Below are 20,576 nucleotides of genomic sequence, written 5' to 3' on the forward strand. Positions count from 1 at the left end.
TGAGGATGTCATATCAGAAGAGAGAACCTGCAAAATTCACTTCCAAAATAAAGAATAAAATAATTCTAGAGGCTTTCTTCATATTTGGCTGGTAAATTTCTGGCAGTGAGTACTGGAATGCTAAGGAGCTCCGTGGCACAGAGTGGTAAAGCTGCACTACTGCTGTCCTAACTTCTGCTCATTACCGGAGTTCAATCCTAGCAGAAGCTGGGTTCAGGAAGCCAGCTGAAGGTTGACTCAGCCTTCCTTCCTTCTGAAGTTGGTAAAATGATTACCCAACTTGCTGGGGGGAAAGTGTAGATGACTGCGGAAGGCAATGGCAAACCACCCCATTAAAAGTCTGCCAGGAAAACGTTGTGATGTGACATCACCCCAGAGTCAGAAACGACTGGTGCTTGCCCAGGGGACTACTTTTTTTTACTGGAATGCTGTCATAGTAATATTTATTTATTATTTAGAAATGCAAAAGTATCACCCATTTTAACCTCAGGATGAATGCTGGAACACAGCATCTGTAACTGTATTAACACGGCTTCTGTGATAACCAGCACTGTGAAAGAATGTTGTATGTCTGATACTTCTGCAATTATCTGTATATCTGTTGAGTCCTTACTGTGCCTTTTAAAATCACAGTCTTTTCACCGAGGGCACTTCTCAGTATGTCTATCATCCAGATCAAGTTAGAAAGGTGCTTAATAACAGTAATCCCCAGCAATTTGTGCCAACACAGCTGGGTTTAGGATATTCCTGGCCTTCTACAGCTGGTGTAGAACCCACAGTTCTATTTAATCAAATTTTAAATTCATGCTTGTTGCTGTGAAGAGGTCTCTGGACACATCTAACAGACCTTCCTTAAAAGCAGCTCTCTACTGTTGGCTCCTAACAGCAAAGGACTTATACTGAGCAATGGCAAACCTGTTCCCAATCCAGCAACTATAATTCTATTCATGTTACAAAACCTAGAGAAGCATTAAGAAGCATGCATGCCTAGCTTATGGACACATACCTGATTGATAATTGTAACATTTGCTATACAAAACTGGACTGCCATTTAAAAAGAGAGTTCTGCATTAGGGATCATTTGGAAAAGGGTTTGTGTGTGTGTGAGTGCAGTGTGTAGCATAACTGGCTTTAAATATTTGCTAGTCACTAAGTCAATTTCACATATAGGATTAATAAACCGCAGCCTGCATTAAGTTTATGCTGCTCTGTAAGCCATCAAGCTAGTTCTTTTTTTTCTTTAGTCTCAATACTGTATATCAAAATATGCAAAGTAACAGACCAGCCCTCACCATCTGCAACAGCGTAATGCTATCTTTGCAACCTCTCTTCCACTCAGACTTGAATGACATAAGCAGTTGACATGCACCATGGTAAGCACGACTGTGAAGGCACAACATGTCACATTCAGACTGATAAGTTGCTAAACTAAACAAATTGTGCCTGCTTTAACTATTTATTCTATTATGGAAAAGGCTTAGAAGCAGGATTCATTATTTTGCAAATGTGCAGGCTTTAAAAAACAACAACAATCATTTGTCTGTTTGTGAGTACGGAGGAATTAACACTGATTGGGGGCAATTTAAATTACCAGAACAACTTCACAACCACAATCCATGTAGTTCTCAGATAGAAAGGAGGCCTATGTTTAATAATGCTACACTGTACTCATCTGATCTTCTGATGGGGTTCTATCCACCTGCCACCCACCACATCAGAGAAGGATCTGGCATACTTAATGGGGCCAAGGCGGGAAGAAGAAGACGACGATGATGACATTGGATTTATAACTCGTCCTCCACTCTGAATCTCAGCGTCTCAGAGTGGCTCACAATCTCCTTTATCTTCCTCCCCCACAACAGACACCCTGTGAGGTGGGTGGGGCTGAGAGGACTCTCACAGCAGCTACCCTTTCAAGGACAACCTCTGCCAGAGCTATGGCTGACCCAAGGCCATTCCAGCAGCTGCAAGTGGAGGAATGGGGAATCAAATCCGGTTCTCCCAGATAAGAGTTCACACACCTAACCACTACACCAAACTGGCTCAGCAGGTGACAGAGGAGGCTGTTGTATCCAGACCCAGCCAATGGACCACTATCCAGAGGGGAAGGAGGGAAACTTTCTGACTTGTTGTCATCATCAGGCCAGTTAGCCTGGCATCTGCCCCAGGATGCATGAAGCCAAGAGTATCACTAGCACTGCTACATGGAGGTAGGATATTTCCCACACTTCCAGGAGAAGGATGGTGGTGGTGGTTCTTCAAGGCCTGTTTAAGCCCTCATCATGCCAGGCATAGGAGGGTATGCCTGCCAGATCTGCCAAACCAGAAGACAAAGAGCTGAACTGAGCACAGGGCACAAAGAAGAGCAAACTGGTGCTGGAGCACCCTCTCCTTCAGAGCTGAGGACCAAAGGAGCAAAATGCTCCCTTTGAGGGCAATGGACGTGGTGTGACTGAATTGTATTTCACTTTCATGTGAGGCAGTGTTTAAAAAGAGAGATGTGACTGACAAGTGAAAATAACACAAAGACCAAAGAAAACAGAGGATAATATACAACTTGGTACATTTGAAAAAGGTTCAGAATTATAGTGCCAAAGAAGTATTTAATTTAAAGTATAAAAGCCTGGTACACTGCTTTCTAGAAAACCAATTTAATTTAACTTCAGTTTCAACTTAAAAGCAAACTGTCAAAGATTCTCTGTTATTAAGAGATTCATTTGGGATAAAGGTGATTGTCTGTTTCTAAGTGGTGATTTCACTGCTGATTGCTTGTTAGCTACCATTTTATTAATGTCCCACAACAATGACTTGTAAAAAAAATTGTATTACTAGACTTATTTTACTGCATAAATCCAAGCACTGCAAGGTATGTGGAAATAAATACTTCAATTCAGAATGGCAATAAAGTCTGCTAGATCAGGAAAACTGAATATTTTAATTAAATACAAAGTTATTTATTTTAAAAGTTTCCTATATGTGAAAACATCCTGTACATCAGGAAATTGCTCAAGCCCTCTAAATACAAATGTTTCTCTCTCTCTCTGTATGTGAGCATGTAAACAGCAGCTTATATCACAGGACTAAACATGAAGTATTACAATGCTCATTTCACACATATTGAATGTGAGATTCAGAGATAAGGGGAAAACAGGCTGCTTATCTTGGTACTGATGTTCTTTGAGTGGTCAACTATATAGTCACACATATGGATTTTATGCCAGTGCATAAAACAACTCTGGAAAGGTCTAGCCTTCTAGCTAAAGAACAGATGTTAAAATTCCCTTCCCAATATTAATGTCCTTCTACACATCTCAAGGGGAGAGGTGTACACCTTCTCATTTAGTTCCAGCACACCAATGCTAGAAGCTTCCATAAAGATATAGCATGCCAGCAGTTGTGTGAATGCAAAAATGACCATTCAAATAACAAAGGACTGTAGCATCAGTATAGATTCAGGTGGGTAGCTGTGTTGGTCTGAAACAGCAGAACAAAGTTTGAGTTCAGTGGAACCTTTAAGACCAACTAAGTTTTATTCTGGGTATAAGTTTTTGTGCGCACGTATACTTCTTCAGGTACATCTGTAGCTGAAGGTGTGTGTGTGCGCATGAAAGCTTATAGCCAGGATAAAACTTTGATGGTATCAATGGTGCTTCAGGACTCAAACTTTGTTCTGTAGCATCAGTAGTGATGCTAAAACTGTACTGGCAAACTTGAGAAGCTGATAACCAACATTTGGTATTATAGAGGTGGCTGCTGTGCTTCCATTTCTAGAGTTGCATGAAGCTGCCTTATATTAAATTAGACCATCAAGGTCAGTATCATCTGCTCAGACTGGCAGAGGTTCTCCAGGGTCTCAAACAGCAATCTTTAGTATCATCTCCTACCTAAACTATTTAACTGGAAATGCCAAGGATTGAACATGGGATCTTCTGCATGCCAAGCAGATGCTCTGCCACTGAACCAGACCATCCTCTATTTGCCTGTGTAAGAACAATGCAACACAGGATGCTGTATTATCTTGAGAGGGGTTCTAGAAGCCTCATGGAAACAATCTTGCACCAGTTTATTTCTACTGCTAGTATGTTTGATGTTGGTACCAAACCAGATCACAGCATCAGTGCAAGAATTTGCACAACTTTCAGTGATGTTCAAGATTTTGTAAAGTTTTTCATTCCTTTTCTCCTGTTTGACTTAGCTCTTGTTGCAGTTTATTCATTTGGGTCCCTGTGGTGCTTAAATAGTTTTAAGTACAACAGAGATGGAGACCGTTTGTCAGAGGATCATCCTTCAGAAGATATCTCCAGGGTCATCTAACCCCCTGCACAATACAGGAAGTTCACAAAGACCTCCCCCCACACACCCCTGCTCCATGCCTAGAAGATGGCAAAAAACTCCTCTGGGATCCCTGACCAAACTGGCCTGGAGAAAATTGCTATCTGACTCCAAAGTGACATTTCTCTGGGTGCATAAGAAAGAGCCATGAGAACTAAGTGCTGATGCAACCCTTCCTGCCCTCCTTCTCATGATCTGCCTAAGTTCAAAGAATCAGCATTGATGTCAGATGGCCATCTAGCCTCAGTTTAAAAACCTCCAAAGAAGGAGAGCTCACCACCTCCTGAGGAAGTCCATTCCATGGAGGAACCACTCTAACTGTCAGGAAGTTCTTCCTAATGTTGGGTTGGAGACTCTTTTGATTTAATTTCCACCCATTGGTTCTGGTTCAACTTTCTGGAGTAACAGAAACAACTCCACACCATCCTCTATATGACAGTCCTTCAAGTACCTGAAGATGGTGATCATATCACCTCTTAGTCATTTCCTCTTCAGGCTAAACATACTCAACTCCTTCAACCTTTCCTCATAAGACTTGGTCTCCAGACCTCTCATCATATTTGTTGCTCTTCTCTGGACACATTCCAGCTTGCCTATATCCTTCTTAAAATGTGGTGCCCAAAATGGAATACAGCAGTGTTTCCGATTTGCAGGGTCGTGACCCGGTACCAGGCCATGGAAGCCTCACTACCAGGTCACATGAAAAGCCAAAGCTAGCCTCGCCCCCAGCAAAGCTAGCCCCACCCCGTCTCTGTGTTGTGCAGAGAGGAGCTGGGCTGCCTCTCCTTCCTTCTCCCCCACTCCCAGTGTTTGAGAGAAAAGCTGGCATCCATTGGCACTTTAGACCCATGAAGTGTTCTTCAGGGTATGAGCTTTCATGTGCCTTGCAGTATGTTCTTTTGGGGAGATTTCCTCCGGAGGCCTGGGCGGCAAAGAAGAGTGTGTATGTTTTTTTCAGCTGGGAGGGGCGGGAAGTGGGCATTCCAGTAGCTGTTTTTTTTTCTTAACAAATGACCCCTGGGCAGAATATTTGCTGGTTGAGGTCATCTGATGGTGAGGGAGGCTTTTTTTCCCCTTTGGCCACCCCTTCCTTCCTTCCTTCCTTCCTTCCTTCCTTCCTTCCTTCCTTCCTTCCTTCCTTCCTTCCTTCCTTCCTTCCTTCCTCCCTTTCTTTCTCTCTTTCCCTGCAAGTGAAGCTCCGTCTGTATTCTTGGTGCTGGGGCGGGGGGGGGAAAGCAACAGTGGGAGGGCTTCTAGTGCACTGGCCACACTGGTGGACATTCTGGTGCTTTTGGGACATTCTGGTGCTTTTGGGGCATTGAGGGAATTTTGGACTGGATAGTCCACTGGCCTGGTCCAACATGGCTCATCTTATGTTTATGTTCTTTATTTCCATGTCTTTCCTTTCCTTTCCTTTCCTTCCATTTCATTCTTTCCCTTTCTCTTTCTTTCCTTCCATTTTTGCTGGATGAAACTTTTCTGTTCATCATACAGTTGTTGCAGACATAGGAGCTCTGCCAATGAAAAGTTGGCACTTCCAGTTGTAGCCAGGTGGCCTTCTATGAGATTTCTGTGTGAGTGAGTGAGAGTAAGAGGTGTGGGACAGAGAGAGATGATTGGAGATTACTGCAGTGTATCTAACAGCACTGGAAGAGATGGTACTATGAACTTGGCACCATTTTACTGGTCCTGCTTTTAACAGCTGTCTGACACCAAAATTAAACTCCTCCTGTAGATATTAAAAAGGATGAAAGTAGTTCACTGGCTAAGTATCTGCACAACAGGTTGCTTTTAAACACATGGGAAACACAGCCAGTAAAAAGCTGCAAGCCCCTCATAAATATCCTTTTTAGGATAACTGCAGAAAAGCTTGTATGAACTTCATATAACTTGAAATTAATTCATTAATTGCAGTACAATTCTCTGCTACCTTTCACACCAATTTCCCAGTGTTTCAACCAAAGAAAAGTATGAAAATTAGCTGTCGAAAGATTTTCTTGAAACCAAGCAAACTTGGTTGTAGCTTGAGGCAGGGTTCCAGTAGTAGCAGCTGAAGGAAGGGCCTACTAAATGTCAGCATATTTTGAGATTGAGCAGCTGCCAGGGCCCAGTGTGGGTGGTACACAGTGCTGGCATCCCTTTTTTTAAAAAACAATTTTACAATGCTGGCATTCCTGATGGCAATGGCAACAGCACTCCCAACTGCATACACTGGCCAGTGCTGTTGAGGAAGGGATGTGTAGGTGGTGCAGGCAATTGAACATGAGCATTAGGAGTGCTTGCAAGCTGGAGAAGAATACACAAACAGATAGGTGCATGCCTCAAAGAATTTCTCTCCTGCTGTAACCAAGCTGATTACATTTTGCATTGCCCCTCTGCATCCTGAGTCCCTTCTTTGCAATACCCCTCCCACCTTTTGAGTGGGATATAAGGCCTCAGGGATCTCCATTCCTCCATTCCTGACAAAGGAAGCTTTAGCTCGTGTAAGTTTATACCCCCAAAATCTTGTTGGTTTCTAAGGTATTTCTGGACTCAAATGTAGCTCTTCAAAGACCTAGTTCTCTGAAACCAAGGCTTTTTTTTTTAAGCAGGAACACACAGGAACACAGATCCAGCTGGCTTGGCATCAGGGTGTGTGACCTAATACGTAAATGAGTTCCTGCTGGAATTTTTCTACAAAAAAGCCCTATGTGAAACAATGGTGATGTCGGGTGGGTGGGTGGTGGCCTAATATGCAAATGAGTTCCTGCTGGGATTTTTCTACCAAAAAAGCCCTGTCTGAAACTACTACATTCTGCCACAATAACATTTCTCAGAAACATCTCCCCCAATACAGATATTTCTATATTAATCCTGAAACCAATAGAATATTTTAAAATGCATTATTTCTACAAAACAAAGATGAAATAAACCAAGTGATGTCAAGCTGAAAAAATGCAGCATGAGCTAGTGTTAATCCAGTACCTTCTTTGGCTCTGGATTGATCCAGTCACAGTCTCCATCTTTAAACAAAATGGATTTCAGAGCCTGATAGGAATGGGCATGAATTGGTTCATGGGCCAAAAGTCAGCATGAACTTGGCCCAGTTCAGAGCTTTCCCAGTTTACCAGACTTTTGTCCAGTTTGGCTGTTTGGACCATTAAACAGGTTTGCAGCTTGACTTGTTAGGTTTAAATGTTAGGTTAGTTTTATGGCACCATCCTGACAGTTTTACAGTTAATTTATATTTTAATGGATTTTAAATTTAATATGTATTGTTACATGGTTTTATGGTATCTTCTTGATTGTTCAATATCATTTGTTGTTACCCATCCTGAGCCCACTTGTGGGAAGAGGGCTAGAAATCAAAAATATGAATGAATGAATGAATGAATGAATGAATGAATGAATGAATGAATGGCTGTGAGTAATTTCACTTGTGGGTTTCGCTTCTTCCCACTTGGAAGCGGGAGGAAGCGAAACAGACCACTGAAATGGCTGCCAGACATTTAAACCTAACAGCAGGGTGCCAGTCATTTTAAGCCTTTCCAGGCGATCCTCCCTGCCTTTCTCCTGACTGTAGCTTGCCATGGCCAGGAGAAAGGGGAATCTAAATGGCCGGTTCAGTTCACAAACCACATTGAACACCAGACCGAACTGGAATTTTTAGGCTCATGCCCATCCCTAGACCCTGACTCTGTGCAGACTGCCAGCAGAAATTGTGACTTTTAGTGAGACTGCAGTGATACAGCACCAAGTGATTCCATGATGATATCTAAACACAAGTAGTTGCAAACACTGGGAAAGCACGTATTAGTATTAAGAGAAGACTTTCATTAAGCGGGGAGCAATTTGTTGAAAGCTTATCGCAAATGGAAGAGAAGAGAATGGATTTTTGGAACCTTGGATTTTTGGAACCTTGTACCCTTAAATGTGTTTGGTCCTATAATATATTATGCAGTGAGAAGAAACATGGGTTACTTAATTTTTAATGTTATTTTGTGGAATTGTTTCAACAGCTTTGGGAAAATTTCTGCATTCAGCTGAAAGAGCCCAGAAACTGGTGTGAACTGGAATATTAACTTTGCCAGCAGACTTAAGATAAGCAGCTGCTGATCTGTTCTGAGAATCAGATCGCACAAGACTGGCTTCCATGCACAAGGGGGAAAAGATTCATCCTTACTGTTTACATAATCATGTTATTCAAGAGTATTTTCCCTTAAGCCTCAGCTTGAAACTCATCATTGGAAGTCCCCAAAATGTACTACTCATTGCTGACCAAGCAAGAAGACAAACACAGACATATGACAAACATCTGCTCATGCTTATGCACTGCATGTTTATCCATTCCTATTATTTTCTGTAGCTCTCTGCTTCTTTCTGATGGCTTTGTAAATCATATTTTTTTTAAATCTGTTTTCCAGCATCATTCATCTGATTCAGTTTGCAGTTTGCTTTTGCAGTGTATCGTGAAGTAACATCTTCCAATAAACAATTTAATTCATATTAGTTATACTTTTGGAGTCCACATCTTCCTACTGACAGTCACATACCCACCAAGGTGATAGGAAGCCATTTAAAAAAGGGTCACTTTGCTAAAGGGGACCAAATTAACAACTAGCAGTGTGATATGCCTTACATTCATCTGTATCGAACCTTCACACTCAGAGGCTTTGGAGACACAGGTATATCTTTGAATACACCAGTAACACTTCCATTTAGCTGAGAGGCAGCTGATACACCTGAAACACATAGAAGGGGCATATGCTTATTCATTTAGCACAGTTTACACACAGATGCTTCTCTTGAGTTAAGCAGCCAGTAAAAGTCTGCAAACATTATGGCTTTATGATAAGTTCACCCACAGAAGACGCTAAACCTCACTTTTTTGTGTGTGTGAGGAGACCTAGGGGTTTTTCTTCTGACATTCTACTTTAATTCATTGCCAGTCAGCTATCCATGCCACATCTGTTTTTGAGCTACTTCTATTGTGCTCTGTTTTTCAGGAATGACTTTTGCAGGGACTAGTTCTTTCTCAAGTCAACAGGGGTAATTTCGCTATTAAAAGGCAGAGAATAAAACTGGCTTCAAGTAGAAATGGGAAACCCTTATCAACACCTTCTCCCTCCACGTATTTTATTAGCAGATAAAGAGATCGTTGAGGCTAGTTCTAACATTACGGCCAGGCTGTCCAAACTCCTACTAACATGGACTAGAAAACGTTACCCTTTTCTTTTACAGCACATGAGTAGCTCCTTTCATACACGTTAGCTAGTTACAGTGGCTTTTAAGTGGCATTTTAAGTGTGGTTTTTACTTACCGTAACTGGGAAGTTGGCATCTGAGCTATAATAATGCATTAGCAAACTCCTCTGATCTATACTGAGTTTCAAAGGCAGAACTAACACTCTGAGGTGATTAAATCCAGAGGGACATATGTTTACTCTTGTGCAACTCAGAAAATATATGGGATGTGATGCAACTTGAGAACAACATGTACAATATATCTGATTGTTTCTGTGAATTATACTTTAAACCCCAAAACCTACAGTTTAAACATATGTAGACTGAAAGATGCTAGCCAAGTTTTGTTTAGTAAAGCAGTTGCCCATTTATCCACATCTGCTTGTTCTTTTCTAATAAAACTACTGTTGCTATTTCCAAACAAGCCATAAAGCTGGTATTAACAAAAATAATGTGGTCATCTTGGGTAACTAAATGTATCTGAGACCAATTTACTCATTAGAAACCTGAAAAACATCAAGTTCAATTTTTAAAAAGAGGCTGCTTGTAGGAGGCAAAGTGTATACCAACCAAGTGTGGGCCTTAAGTAACATTTCTCAAAGGTAGCTAACAAGGCGACCTATGAACTCAAATGGCATTCTTGTAGCCACAAAATATTCATCAACATGCATTTGCAGAAAATTATGCTATTAGCATGATAAGTAGTTATTCTGTAACAAGTTTGGGTTGATTTCCTAGTCAATTAATTCTACACAATTATTTGTCCAATTCCACACCATCCAATCCGGGCACCTCCAAAACTGCCTACTATCCTTTACTTACTCTTTACACAGTTACTTCCTGAAATATGCATTGCTCTTCCCATAATCACAGCAATATGGCTAGCTAGATTCATTAGTAGGTAGAAAGACTTCCAGAGCGTGCAATTTTTGAACAGAATCTATCCATCCCTAGCTCTTGAAGTTGCACTAAATCTCAAACTTAATTCTTCTGCAGTGACTATCTTTAACTATGATTGATAATATGATGTGTAGGCAAGTGAAAGTGATAGGAATAATGACAGTAGGTTGTTGGGGGTCGGGAGAACTAACATGCTAAGAACACTCTACTTATTTCCACAAATCTGTATTAGAAGCACAAAGTCTTCTGGTTCACTATATTCACTGAACTGCCAAACACTGAGCTTGGTCCAGTGCAACATTTCCAATTGCCCTAGAGCTCTTGTACAAATGACATTTTAAAAAGACCACTGTTGCTGACTGCGCTAAGTCACATTTATTGCATCCCCACTTCCATTTCTGCTTCCGCAAGATCTTCCACAACCAATTTCTGATCTCTATAATATATAGGGAGGAAAGTGCTCCCTATGTAAGTGGAACTGTGCTGAGCAGAACTCCGCAAGTCCACTTATGTTTCTATTCATGCACTGTTGGATCCAAGCCATTGTCTTCTGCTGTGTAAAAGACCGATCTGTCTTTAAATAGGGATTGTTTTTCTTCTGATAATCAGAGTTCTGAGGGTTAACTCTAAAGCTTTCAGACTAAAAAAAATATGTTATTCATGTTTTTTAAAAACTTGAGAAAAAATGCCAAAAACCATCAAAATGTCCAGATGGTCTGAAATGCACTAAGACCCTTCCTCTGCAAATCCCTGGCAAGCTGCACTCTCTTCCCTGCCAAATCCTGCCCAGAGCCTAAAATATCTGGTTGACAACGAAGTGGTTCTTGCTTAGTTAACCCACTACAATCAAGGTGTTGAATGCACACTTTTTAAGATTGTAAATTAGATAATTACTCTCCTCTACCACAACTAAAACACAAAACAGATTTGATTTTCCAGTCCCAGATTCTGATGCAAGTTTTAACCAACCAACCAACTTTTTGTCAGCCATCTTCACTCCACTGTAATTAACAGATCATGGAATCACTTACGCTGTCTTTGGGTAAATGTTTCCTGTTCTCTTGCAGTCATAGATGGTAAAATTGGCCCACACAATGCTCTTGCCATTGACCCTCACAGCAGTTTGAACAATCACATGGTCTAGAAAAAGGAAGCCAACAGATACTGGATCACAAAAGAGTCGCTTTTGTATTGTTCTTTGCTCATGCTTTCAAGATAAGATACATGCTTGAAGAAAAACAGTTATTAAAACTGCTTTTTCTTTCTCCAATGGAGAAGCTCTTCAGAATTCCTTCCCTTTCCTTCAGGAAATGCATTGTATTCTGTTTATTTAAAACTACAGCTTTAAACTATTTATCTAAACCAGCTATCTATACCAAGCAACTGAATTCCAGCAAATAACATTTATTTAAAACATTTTCACCCCCCTTTCCAACTCAAATCATAGTCCCTAAGGTAACCTGGGCCAGACACTCTAACCCAGAGGTGTCAAACTCATTTGTTAGGAGAATCAGATCTGACATAAATGGGACTTCGTGGGGCCGGGCCATGCATGTCAAAAAATATGCCAAATAGTGGAAATATAAACTTTATAATGGACTTTATAATGGATTTTTAAAATTTAAAGTACAAACATTCTTAAAACTCTTCCAAGTTTGTTTAAGTTGGAAAGGTGGGGGAATAGTGGAATTTGGCAGTGCAATTTTTAAAATAAAACACCAAGAAAAAGCACAAGGCTCTGACTCTGTGGAAACAATGAAATGGCATTGTAAACTTCTCTCTTCCCCACCCCCGGCCTACTCAGATTATCCCCCATTCAGCAGAGATAAACTGGCTGAAAGCATGAACTCTTTGTTTGCAAAGACACAACTCCAGGAAGCATAAGTTTCAGCTGGCCCTAGGAATGCTGAAAATGTAACCTTCTCCACTCCATTTGAAATCACTGCAGAACACAGACAAAGCTTCACGAAAAAGTGGAATAGATCTTAAAATCCACCTCACATTTTCCTTGCAGCAGCTAGCAAAGAAAGACAGGAAGAGCTGGGGAACTGAGACTCAGCCTAGGAGCTTCAAAGGGTAAGAAAAGGAGGGGGAAGAGAGCGAAGGAAAGAGCCCCAGGGGCCTGATCAAAGCCCTGGGTGAGTTGGTTCTGGCTCGCGGGACAGATGTTTGACACCACTGCTCTAACCACTACACCAAGCTTGCCACTGCATAGCCTCAATTTAATAACCTTGGGGGAAATCTGATACTTAATTCCCAATGTCAGTATTCCAGCTGAAAAGCAAACCTCACCCTCCCAGAATCCTAATAGTTCTCCCTGCTGCATACCTTGATGGGAGGGGAAAGCTGGATATTTCTCTCTAGGAAGAAAGCTACAATAAACAAACTGGTTCCAAGAATCTGCAGGAATTTTAGTTGCAGTAGCTAGAGTGGTGACTGCGTTCCCATAATCGCAAGACATCTTCATTCCATTCAAATTTGGAATATTCCCATGTATCTGGATTATCATGGCCTAAGTATGGACAAAAAAGGAGACCGTAAAGGACTTTTAAACTATGCTGAGTAGCTGGCTTAGGCGGAAAGTTGGCTGTTAACACTTTTTTCATTTTGTATCATTTTTGTCTGGATTACTATATGTAAAAACACATGAATTAGTACAAAAGCTCGATTGAAATAGATCACATAAATTATACATATAGGACCGCAAAGAAGGATCTGGAACACTGAATAGTAAATAAGCCCCACTCTAACTCCATAGTAGACCCTATCGAGTCCCTGTTACAGAAAATTCCCCAGAACTATTCAATACAATTTAATGAAGGTCAGAAAGCTGCCCCCTTTAAGTGAAAGATCGCATTTCCCTGTGAACAAGCCACTGTGTTGTTTCAAAGCATGAGAGCAGCCATGCAAATTTCTAAGCTTTGTCCTCAGAATTAAAAAGCTTGCCTTAAAAATAGTGTTCAGAGCATACGGTAGATACAAATGAGGCAACGTTCTCTGGTAGTTGGGCTGCAAATCACATTAATCCTTCCAGACAAACTGTGTGCCTGAATCTTCTGAACATGTGCCAAAGAACTTGCCTGACACTCAAAGTCCAAAACAGTTTGGGCTTTATCAGGGCTTTTTTGTAGCAGGAACTCATTGCATATTAGGCCACACCCCCATAATGTATCCAATTCTCCAAGAGCTTACTGGGCTCTTAGTGCAGGACCTACTGTAAGCTCCAGAAGGACTGGCTACATCAGGGAGGTGTGGCCTAATATGCAAAGGAGTTCCTGATACCAAAAAAGCTCTGGGCTCTATGCATTCTCATAGCTTTTAAAATGAATGGGAGTTTCCTTCCAAGTGGACCATCCACATGAGCTGAGTGTCGAGGCTCGGTTAAACAATTATAAATAAATAATAATGGCTTGGATTCTATGAACAAGTTCCACACATGCTAGTCTCTGCCATGGGGTGTACCTCCTCTTCTGCTATAACTTCTGCTATACCAAAATCAATGGTTTCCAATGCACCCTTGCAATTTAGCAATAGAGGAAGCATGCTGGACAACAGAGAGTAGCACTCAAGGGACTTGTTCATAGGATCCAAGCCTCTGGTTTTACTGTCCTTACTGTGTTGTTGTTTTGTTAGTGGCCTTAGTTTGAGGAAACAAGGCAGGGTACTAATATTTTACATTAAAGTGCCTATAATTGTGCTTTCCCCTTCTAAATGAGCTGTAGTATAAATTTTAGTGGGCAATAGGCTATTTTATCATATCTTTCAAATGGACTAAGAAAGCAGCTGATGAAACAGCATGTGAACAGGATATAATATACACACAATCCACCTTCTCAGCACTCATCGAGCATCTGAAGAAGTTTCATGCTGCAACAAATCTGTTAAGCCTCTAAGGTTTCACAGTATGGCTTGTATCTTTATTCATACAGAACACACCAATCTGTCTCTATTTTTTAAAATGCTGTAATTCTAAAGTTTGAAAATGGAAGTTAAAAGATACAATTATCACTTGGAAGAAAGTTTATTTCTCTTAAATCTTTATCTAGGGGATGGAGAAAAATGGAGTGTATAAGTTGCTCCCAAATGCAGATTCCCTCCCCAAAACTAGGGGAATGGGTGCTAAATTTCACCCAGGGCTCAGAACTCTGCTAACACATTATGTGAAATAGCAACAGGAAAAAATGATAGGCTAAGAATAACCCCTGGTTTTCTTCAAGTACAGCCTTGATGAACAGTTTTAAACCAAGTGTAGAATGCACACAAAAATCAGTAATCTTTCTAGTTTCTGTTAAAAGCAAACAAAGTTTATTCATGCATTAAAAAGAAAAATGTATGTAGCCTGGAATGAATACTTCTAACCACGGCTGTAACTAGGCGGAAGCCCCTCCCAAATCTGCCAGACACACCCTCTTCTGGTCCCCTGACTCCCCTCTCCTGTTGTTTATGTTTTGTTAATTAAATTAGCATCCCCCAGTGCACCCTCCAGAAAAAAATCCTAGATATAGACCTGCTTCTAGCTGATTGGTCTTTAAAAAGATCATTATACTTATTTAGTTCATTTACTACTATATTTATAGTCTGTGCTTTCTCCCCCGTGAAGAACCAAAGTGGCTTACATGATTCTCCTCTCCTCCGTTTTATCCCTACACAATTCCTGAAAACGTGCAATCAAGGTCACCCAGCAAACTTCCATGGAATAGGGGAGACTCAAACCTGGGTCTCCTACTTCCTAGTTCAACTTTCAGATTTTACTGCAGGAACTCAGATCAGCACACGTGGTTCTTTCCTTCACGCTTTATCCTCACAATATGGAGAAGTAATTTAGGCGAAGAGAGAGTGACTGGGCCAAGCTGGATCTAGTGAGTTTCCCATCAGGGCAGGGATTTCAACTCAGGTCTCCCAGGTCCTGCTTTGACATCGCACAAGCAGCCTGCACTGATACCTGAATCAGTCAAGCAGTGGCTTATATCAGATCAACAGAAGGATACAAAAATAATACTGTTCTGTAACTACAGGAATTGGTCACAGAATGTAGTCCACATCACCACACTGGCACTACCAATGGAAGACAATTCTACTTTAATGGAGAAAGCACTTCACTATAGAAGGTACCAGATGTTAATTTGAAACATTCCTGTTCAAGTAATGTTTCTGAAGGGCTAAGTCTCCTCTGTTAAAGAAAAAATAAGTCTCCAGTCTTAGAATCTTCAAAATATACATTTTTGTTATTTTAATTTTTTGTAAAAGTTACTCATTTAGTTGCCTCAGCAGCCCAAAGGATGGTGGTTTCTAAGACAAATAGTTATGTTCTATTTCTAAGACAAATAGTTATATACTGGCTCTTACATTAAACTAATTCTCTATCTCATGGGAAGATTTTGATTTCCAAAAGACAAACAAAACTCTTATTTACTTTACTGGCAAACAGTGATGATCTTTGGTCCAGATCTTTGGTCAGAGTAATTCCCTTACAAGCCAGCCAAAAGAGAAAAAGCACTGCAAGACTTAAAAGCAGGCACAGAATTTGACCCAATGAAAGGTATCACAGTACTGACTTTATAGCATCTTAATATGATGTGAGATCAGAATGATACTTGAGAAAGTGACTTAGTTTCCTGACATTTGGTCTGCTTTCTTTTTTTAACTTCCTTTTACTGGTTGTGTTAATAGAACATCACGCAAACATAGGTCAAATGACTTATTTTCAAAACGGCATGATGGCATTTTTTTAAAAGACTGAAACTTTCCAACTTTTTTCCGCGAAAAAGAAATCTTGAAAAATTACATTGCAAATAGACAGGGGGGAGGAATTACAGACCATTCTGGGCATTGAAAAATGATGAAACTTTCATCTGTTGCTGAATTTTGAACTGGAAGTCTTACATTTTCATTCTTCAAGTCAGTTAGCCTTTTGTAGTCAAGTTTTAAGCCTGCCTACTATTTATGCTTGGCCTTGTTCTTACCTTAAAAAAAAAAGAACAAACATGGTTTTTTATGCATGACAGACAGCTCTTTCTTATACATCTGAGAACTGGGACAGCTTTGAAAGCATGGCTTCTCATAACCATAGAAACACTCCCAAGTCTTTTACTTAGTACTTAAATATTTTTACTTAGTACTTTAAATATCTTAAATATTTTTGAATGGATTTGCTGCTTTACTGAGATAAAAAGTCTGAAACCCTCATACTGCTAAATACCAATGCTTAAAAGGCCAATTATATTCAGCTTCCAGGGGTAATAACATGGCAATATGTCAATGGCTTCTAATTATCTAGTCCTGGACTAACACTGAATAAGATCTATGACTTCTAGTTATTCATACAATGCTGTTCTCATTTGACGTACCTGGTTCTCCTCGTCAATGTTTATTTCTGAAGGTATTATGGTCATTGAAGGGCACTGATTCACTCCCTCACTTGCACTTATCCAGAAATTAGGTTCAACAAAATTAGCGCATTCATACTGCACAGAACACCTAAAAATGATTACAAAGATTTATGGCATGTGGTCTTCATGTTCCTAATCATTTTGTCAAAGAATTGCAATCATCTTCATTTGTTACTTTCACAATGATCATTTTATATAATCAGCCCCCATGATATCAGCACGTCACCTGCAACAACAAAGTATACCAGAAAAATCATGATCTTCCTATACATTTTCCATACATTCTTATTCAAATTTGATTTAGAAAAACTGAGTATTAAAGCACAGAGAAGCCAAATGTCTCCGGAAGTATGCCCCCGGAAAAGCATTATGCTCAGGAAATAAGAACCTCCTGGTGGTCCCCAGCTAGAGAGAGATCTGGCTATCCTCAGCTAGGGCCTGGGCTTTTTTGGCCCTTTCCCCTGCCTGGTGGAACTCTGCTGGAGAACATCCGCACCCTGTGGATTTGCTACCTTTCTGCAGAGCATGCAAGGCAGAGATGTTGTGCCAGGAAGGACAGGTTGAGGACAGGAATGGGGCAGTATAAAACCTAGTACTCTCATACCCCTCCACCCTCTATAACCGCCCCCCCCCCCACAGGCCTGTGGAAGCTGAAATTATTTTTTCCCGGCCATCTTGGAAGCTGCACTGTCTTATTCATTGATATACTGTATGTTCTATGTATTTTAATGCTGGTTTTAAAACTTTATTTATTGTACATGCTTATATTGTAAGCTGCCCTGAGCCCCACTTGCAGGGAAGGGTGGCCTAATAATCTATTATTATTATTATTATTATTATTATTATTATTATTATTATTATTTCTGCTGGTTTACAATTTCAGAGCAGCTAGCATATTGTCTATTATACAATCTTTAATTTCAAACATTCTGTTTCTATTGATCCTTAAATTTAATACCTTGTTCAAGCAAAGGAAATTGATTTTTCTGGTGAGAAAACCTTCTATCCTGTTTCGCCATGAAGACTTGCTCCATAGTCTTACACTGTTATGCTATACACTGTGTCTCAAGCTGCTTCCACATAGCATAGTGAAAATACAACTGGGAAAATTGGGTGGATGGCTCAGGGGTACAGAAAATGGTCAACTGGTGAATGGACAACAGGGGGCAGGTGGAACCAGCGCAAGACGAGAAGAAGGGGGGGGGTCTGCAATGAGGTGTTGGGAATTCCCTTGCCTAGCAAGTTCCCCACCTGTATCTTATTTTATAATCAGCCCCCATGATATCAGCACATCACCTGCAACAACAAAGTGTACCAGAAAAATCATGATCTTCCTATACATTTTCCATACATTCTTAAAGCTGCTGAACTTAACATATTTATGAAATCATTTAGTGGCACTGGTGTATAGTGCTTATAAGTAACTATAGGATGAGATGACACAGCTGAGTTTACCAACCAGACTGCTGGCATATAAAAATTGGCAGATTAACTATTTTACCTCTGCATCTATAACCTAATCCAATGCTGAGCAAGTAATACAGAGACATCTAGTACAATCTTATTTGCTAGACAACCTGCTTCATCATTGATAAAATGAGGGGCAGGGTTTTGTAGACAGGGTCAGCTGTTAAGAACTATTCTAATTGTCCACAAAACACAGCCAGAAGAAGCCATTGCTAACTCAGGACCCAGTTTCTCCTGTTGGTACACTAAACCTACTGCTGGCAGCACTACTGCCCTTTTAACCCCACCAGTATTTGGGACCTAGGAGAAGCTTTTCTATACTTGCTTCTAAGTTTCCATACAATGTCTGCTTCTTATTTTCAAGTTCCGTAAGCTACACATTTAACTTTTTGAAGACAAGAGTGTCAAGAGTCCACACTGTGCACCAGATTCCTGGATATTTAGCACAGTTCTACCACCATTCAGTTTAAAGGAAATAAAAGACTGTAAGCTTCACTCAGGAAGTCTATTACAGTAAGTTATATATTTGTCAGAAAAAGAAAAAGCAATCACACATTACACAGATTATACTGTCCCCTAAAAATACCTTGTGAATGTGTTTGTATCACCCTGATTCTCAATTACTTAGTATTACCACAGAAATGCATCGAGATTATTTAGACCACCTACTTTAACGATCAGTCACTTCAAAAGATTTTTATAGGTCCCTTTATGGAACACCCATTTTACAATGCAATGGTATAAAAACCACTTGCATAGTGGTTCAGTACTGATTTTAATTACACTGCACAGGTTTTTTTTAATCCTGTCAAATTCAGTGCTGTAGCTTAATACTTGAATTTATAACGTACTGTTTTACTTATGAATAGCTTTTTCATGGACAATTATGTTTATCAAAAAGAACAAATTGTTTATGAAATGCTTCTCAAATGCTTTTTGAATGCTGAGATTTTAGCCCAGAAAATTACTGTTTCAAAATAAGCAGTTAAAATTAGAAATGGTTGTTGAAATATGTGTCAACAATTCAAAACATTGTCACTAGGGCAGAGTGGTGAAATTGACAAGACTAGTAATTTCACTCAACACAAAACACAATAATTTTCTCCCCAGAACACTTTAGGAGGTTGGTGCAAAAATATTTCACCTGGTCTCCAAGGTGCACCACCCACAATAAGCATCAGCTGCAGCTAAACACTCAGTACATGTGGTATACTGGTCACAGGCAGATACTTTCACACGGGATATCTGTGCAACAGAGAAAACAACAGCAGTTATTGCTAAAGAATCAAACTTTCTAAAATGTTTTCCTCTGTTAATCGAAGGAGATTCTTATCAACACAGGCTGAGTCAGCATAGCACCTGAAATTTGGAGCTCCTCAGATGTACATTCTCTCAGCTATGCTTTTCAGTATGTATATCTGGCCATTTAATGAGATTGAATGATTGACTGATTGGACTTCAAAGCCCACTCTACCCTGCAATCAACCTCAGGGTGGGTTACAACACTTAATGAATATCGAACCAAGAATTAATAGCAATAAAAACATCAATAAATAACAATAATAACAATAGATGATGTCAACAATTATTCCATATCTGGTTGCTCCTGTATAGATTCCCACAGATGGAGGACATATTAGTGCTGATGAGGTAAATGAAGGACAAAATAGGTTGCACATAGCAAGCAAAGCAGGCAATGCAGGGAGGGAAAGGCCACAATAAATAGATTTCTGCTGTCTCAACCATAGGCCTGGCAGAACATCTGTTTTGCAGGCCTTGCAGAACTGCATTAAGTCTCTAAGTTCATCTGAAGCATTGGATTTGGGTGTCTTCAATATAATGATGACAGCCGGCTCTATATTTCATTAACCATCAAGTTGCCTTGCTCATCTTATGCATGGTCCTGAGCTTCTCTGTGGCTATCTGAGGATGCGTCCTAAACTGCATCCCTGCTTATCTTCTGCATTTCCAGAAGGGTAGCTGTATTAATCTGTTGTAGCACAATAAACCAAAGTAATTGCAAGGATCTGAACTTCAGCTGGCTTGATGTCCTCTCCAATGCTGCTGAATCAGAAAGCTGATTATAGGCACTCTTTATGAAGCAAGTCCCACTCAGCTGTAGAAGGACCTAGGTTTGGACCTAAGACACAATACTGGTTTAAAACCATAACTTTATCAACTGCTTAAGCCGAACCTATCTAAGAGAAATCCTTTTCTTGTGTTTTTAAATTAACCAGGAATATTCAAATGATTATGCCCTTCTTGC

The 20,576-nt window shown here is 40.2% G+C and overlaps 1 protein-coding gene across 1 annotated transcript in view; it reads right to left on the reverse strand.

Moving 5' to 3' along the window:
• Nucleotides 1-20,576, reverse strand: part of PLXND1 (plexin D1) — a 208,835-nt gene that overhangs the window by 130,849 nt on the left and 57,410 nt on the right. The window contains exons 4-8 of the mRNA XM_060239643.1: nucleotides 19,455-19,555; nucleotides 16,802-16,931; nucleotides 12,783-12,966; nucleotides 11,486-11,594; nucleotides 8,951-9,053 (exon numbers count right to left, since the gene is read on the reverse strand). Of these exons, the coding sequence (XP_060095626.1) occupies nucleotides 8,951-9,053; nucleotides 11,486-11,594; nucleotides 12,783-12,966; nucleotides 16,802-16,931; nucleotides 19,455-19,555 (627 nt within the window). The remainder of the gene's footprint in view (nucleotides 1-8,950; nucleotides 9,054-11,485; nucleotides 11,595-12,782; nucleotides 12,967-16,801; nucleotides 16,932-19,454; nucleotides 19,556-20,576) is intronic.

This window comes from Heteronotia binoei, chromosome 5, assembly GCF_032191835.1.
Source record: "Heteronotia binoei isolate CCM8104 ecotype False Entrance Well chromosome 5, APGP_CSIRO_Hbin_v1, whole genome shotgun sequence".
Taxonomy (NCBI): Eukaryota; Metazoa; Chordata; class Lepidosauria; order Squamata; family Gekkonidae; genus Heteronotia; species Heteronotia binoei.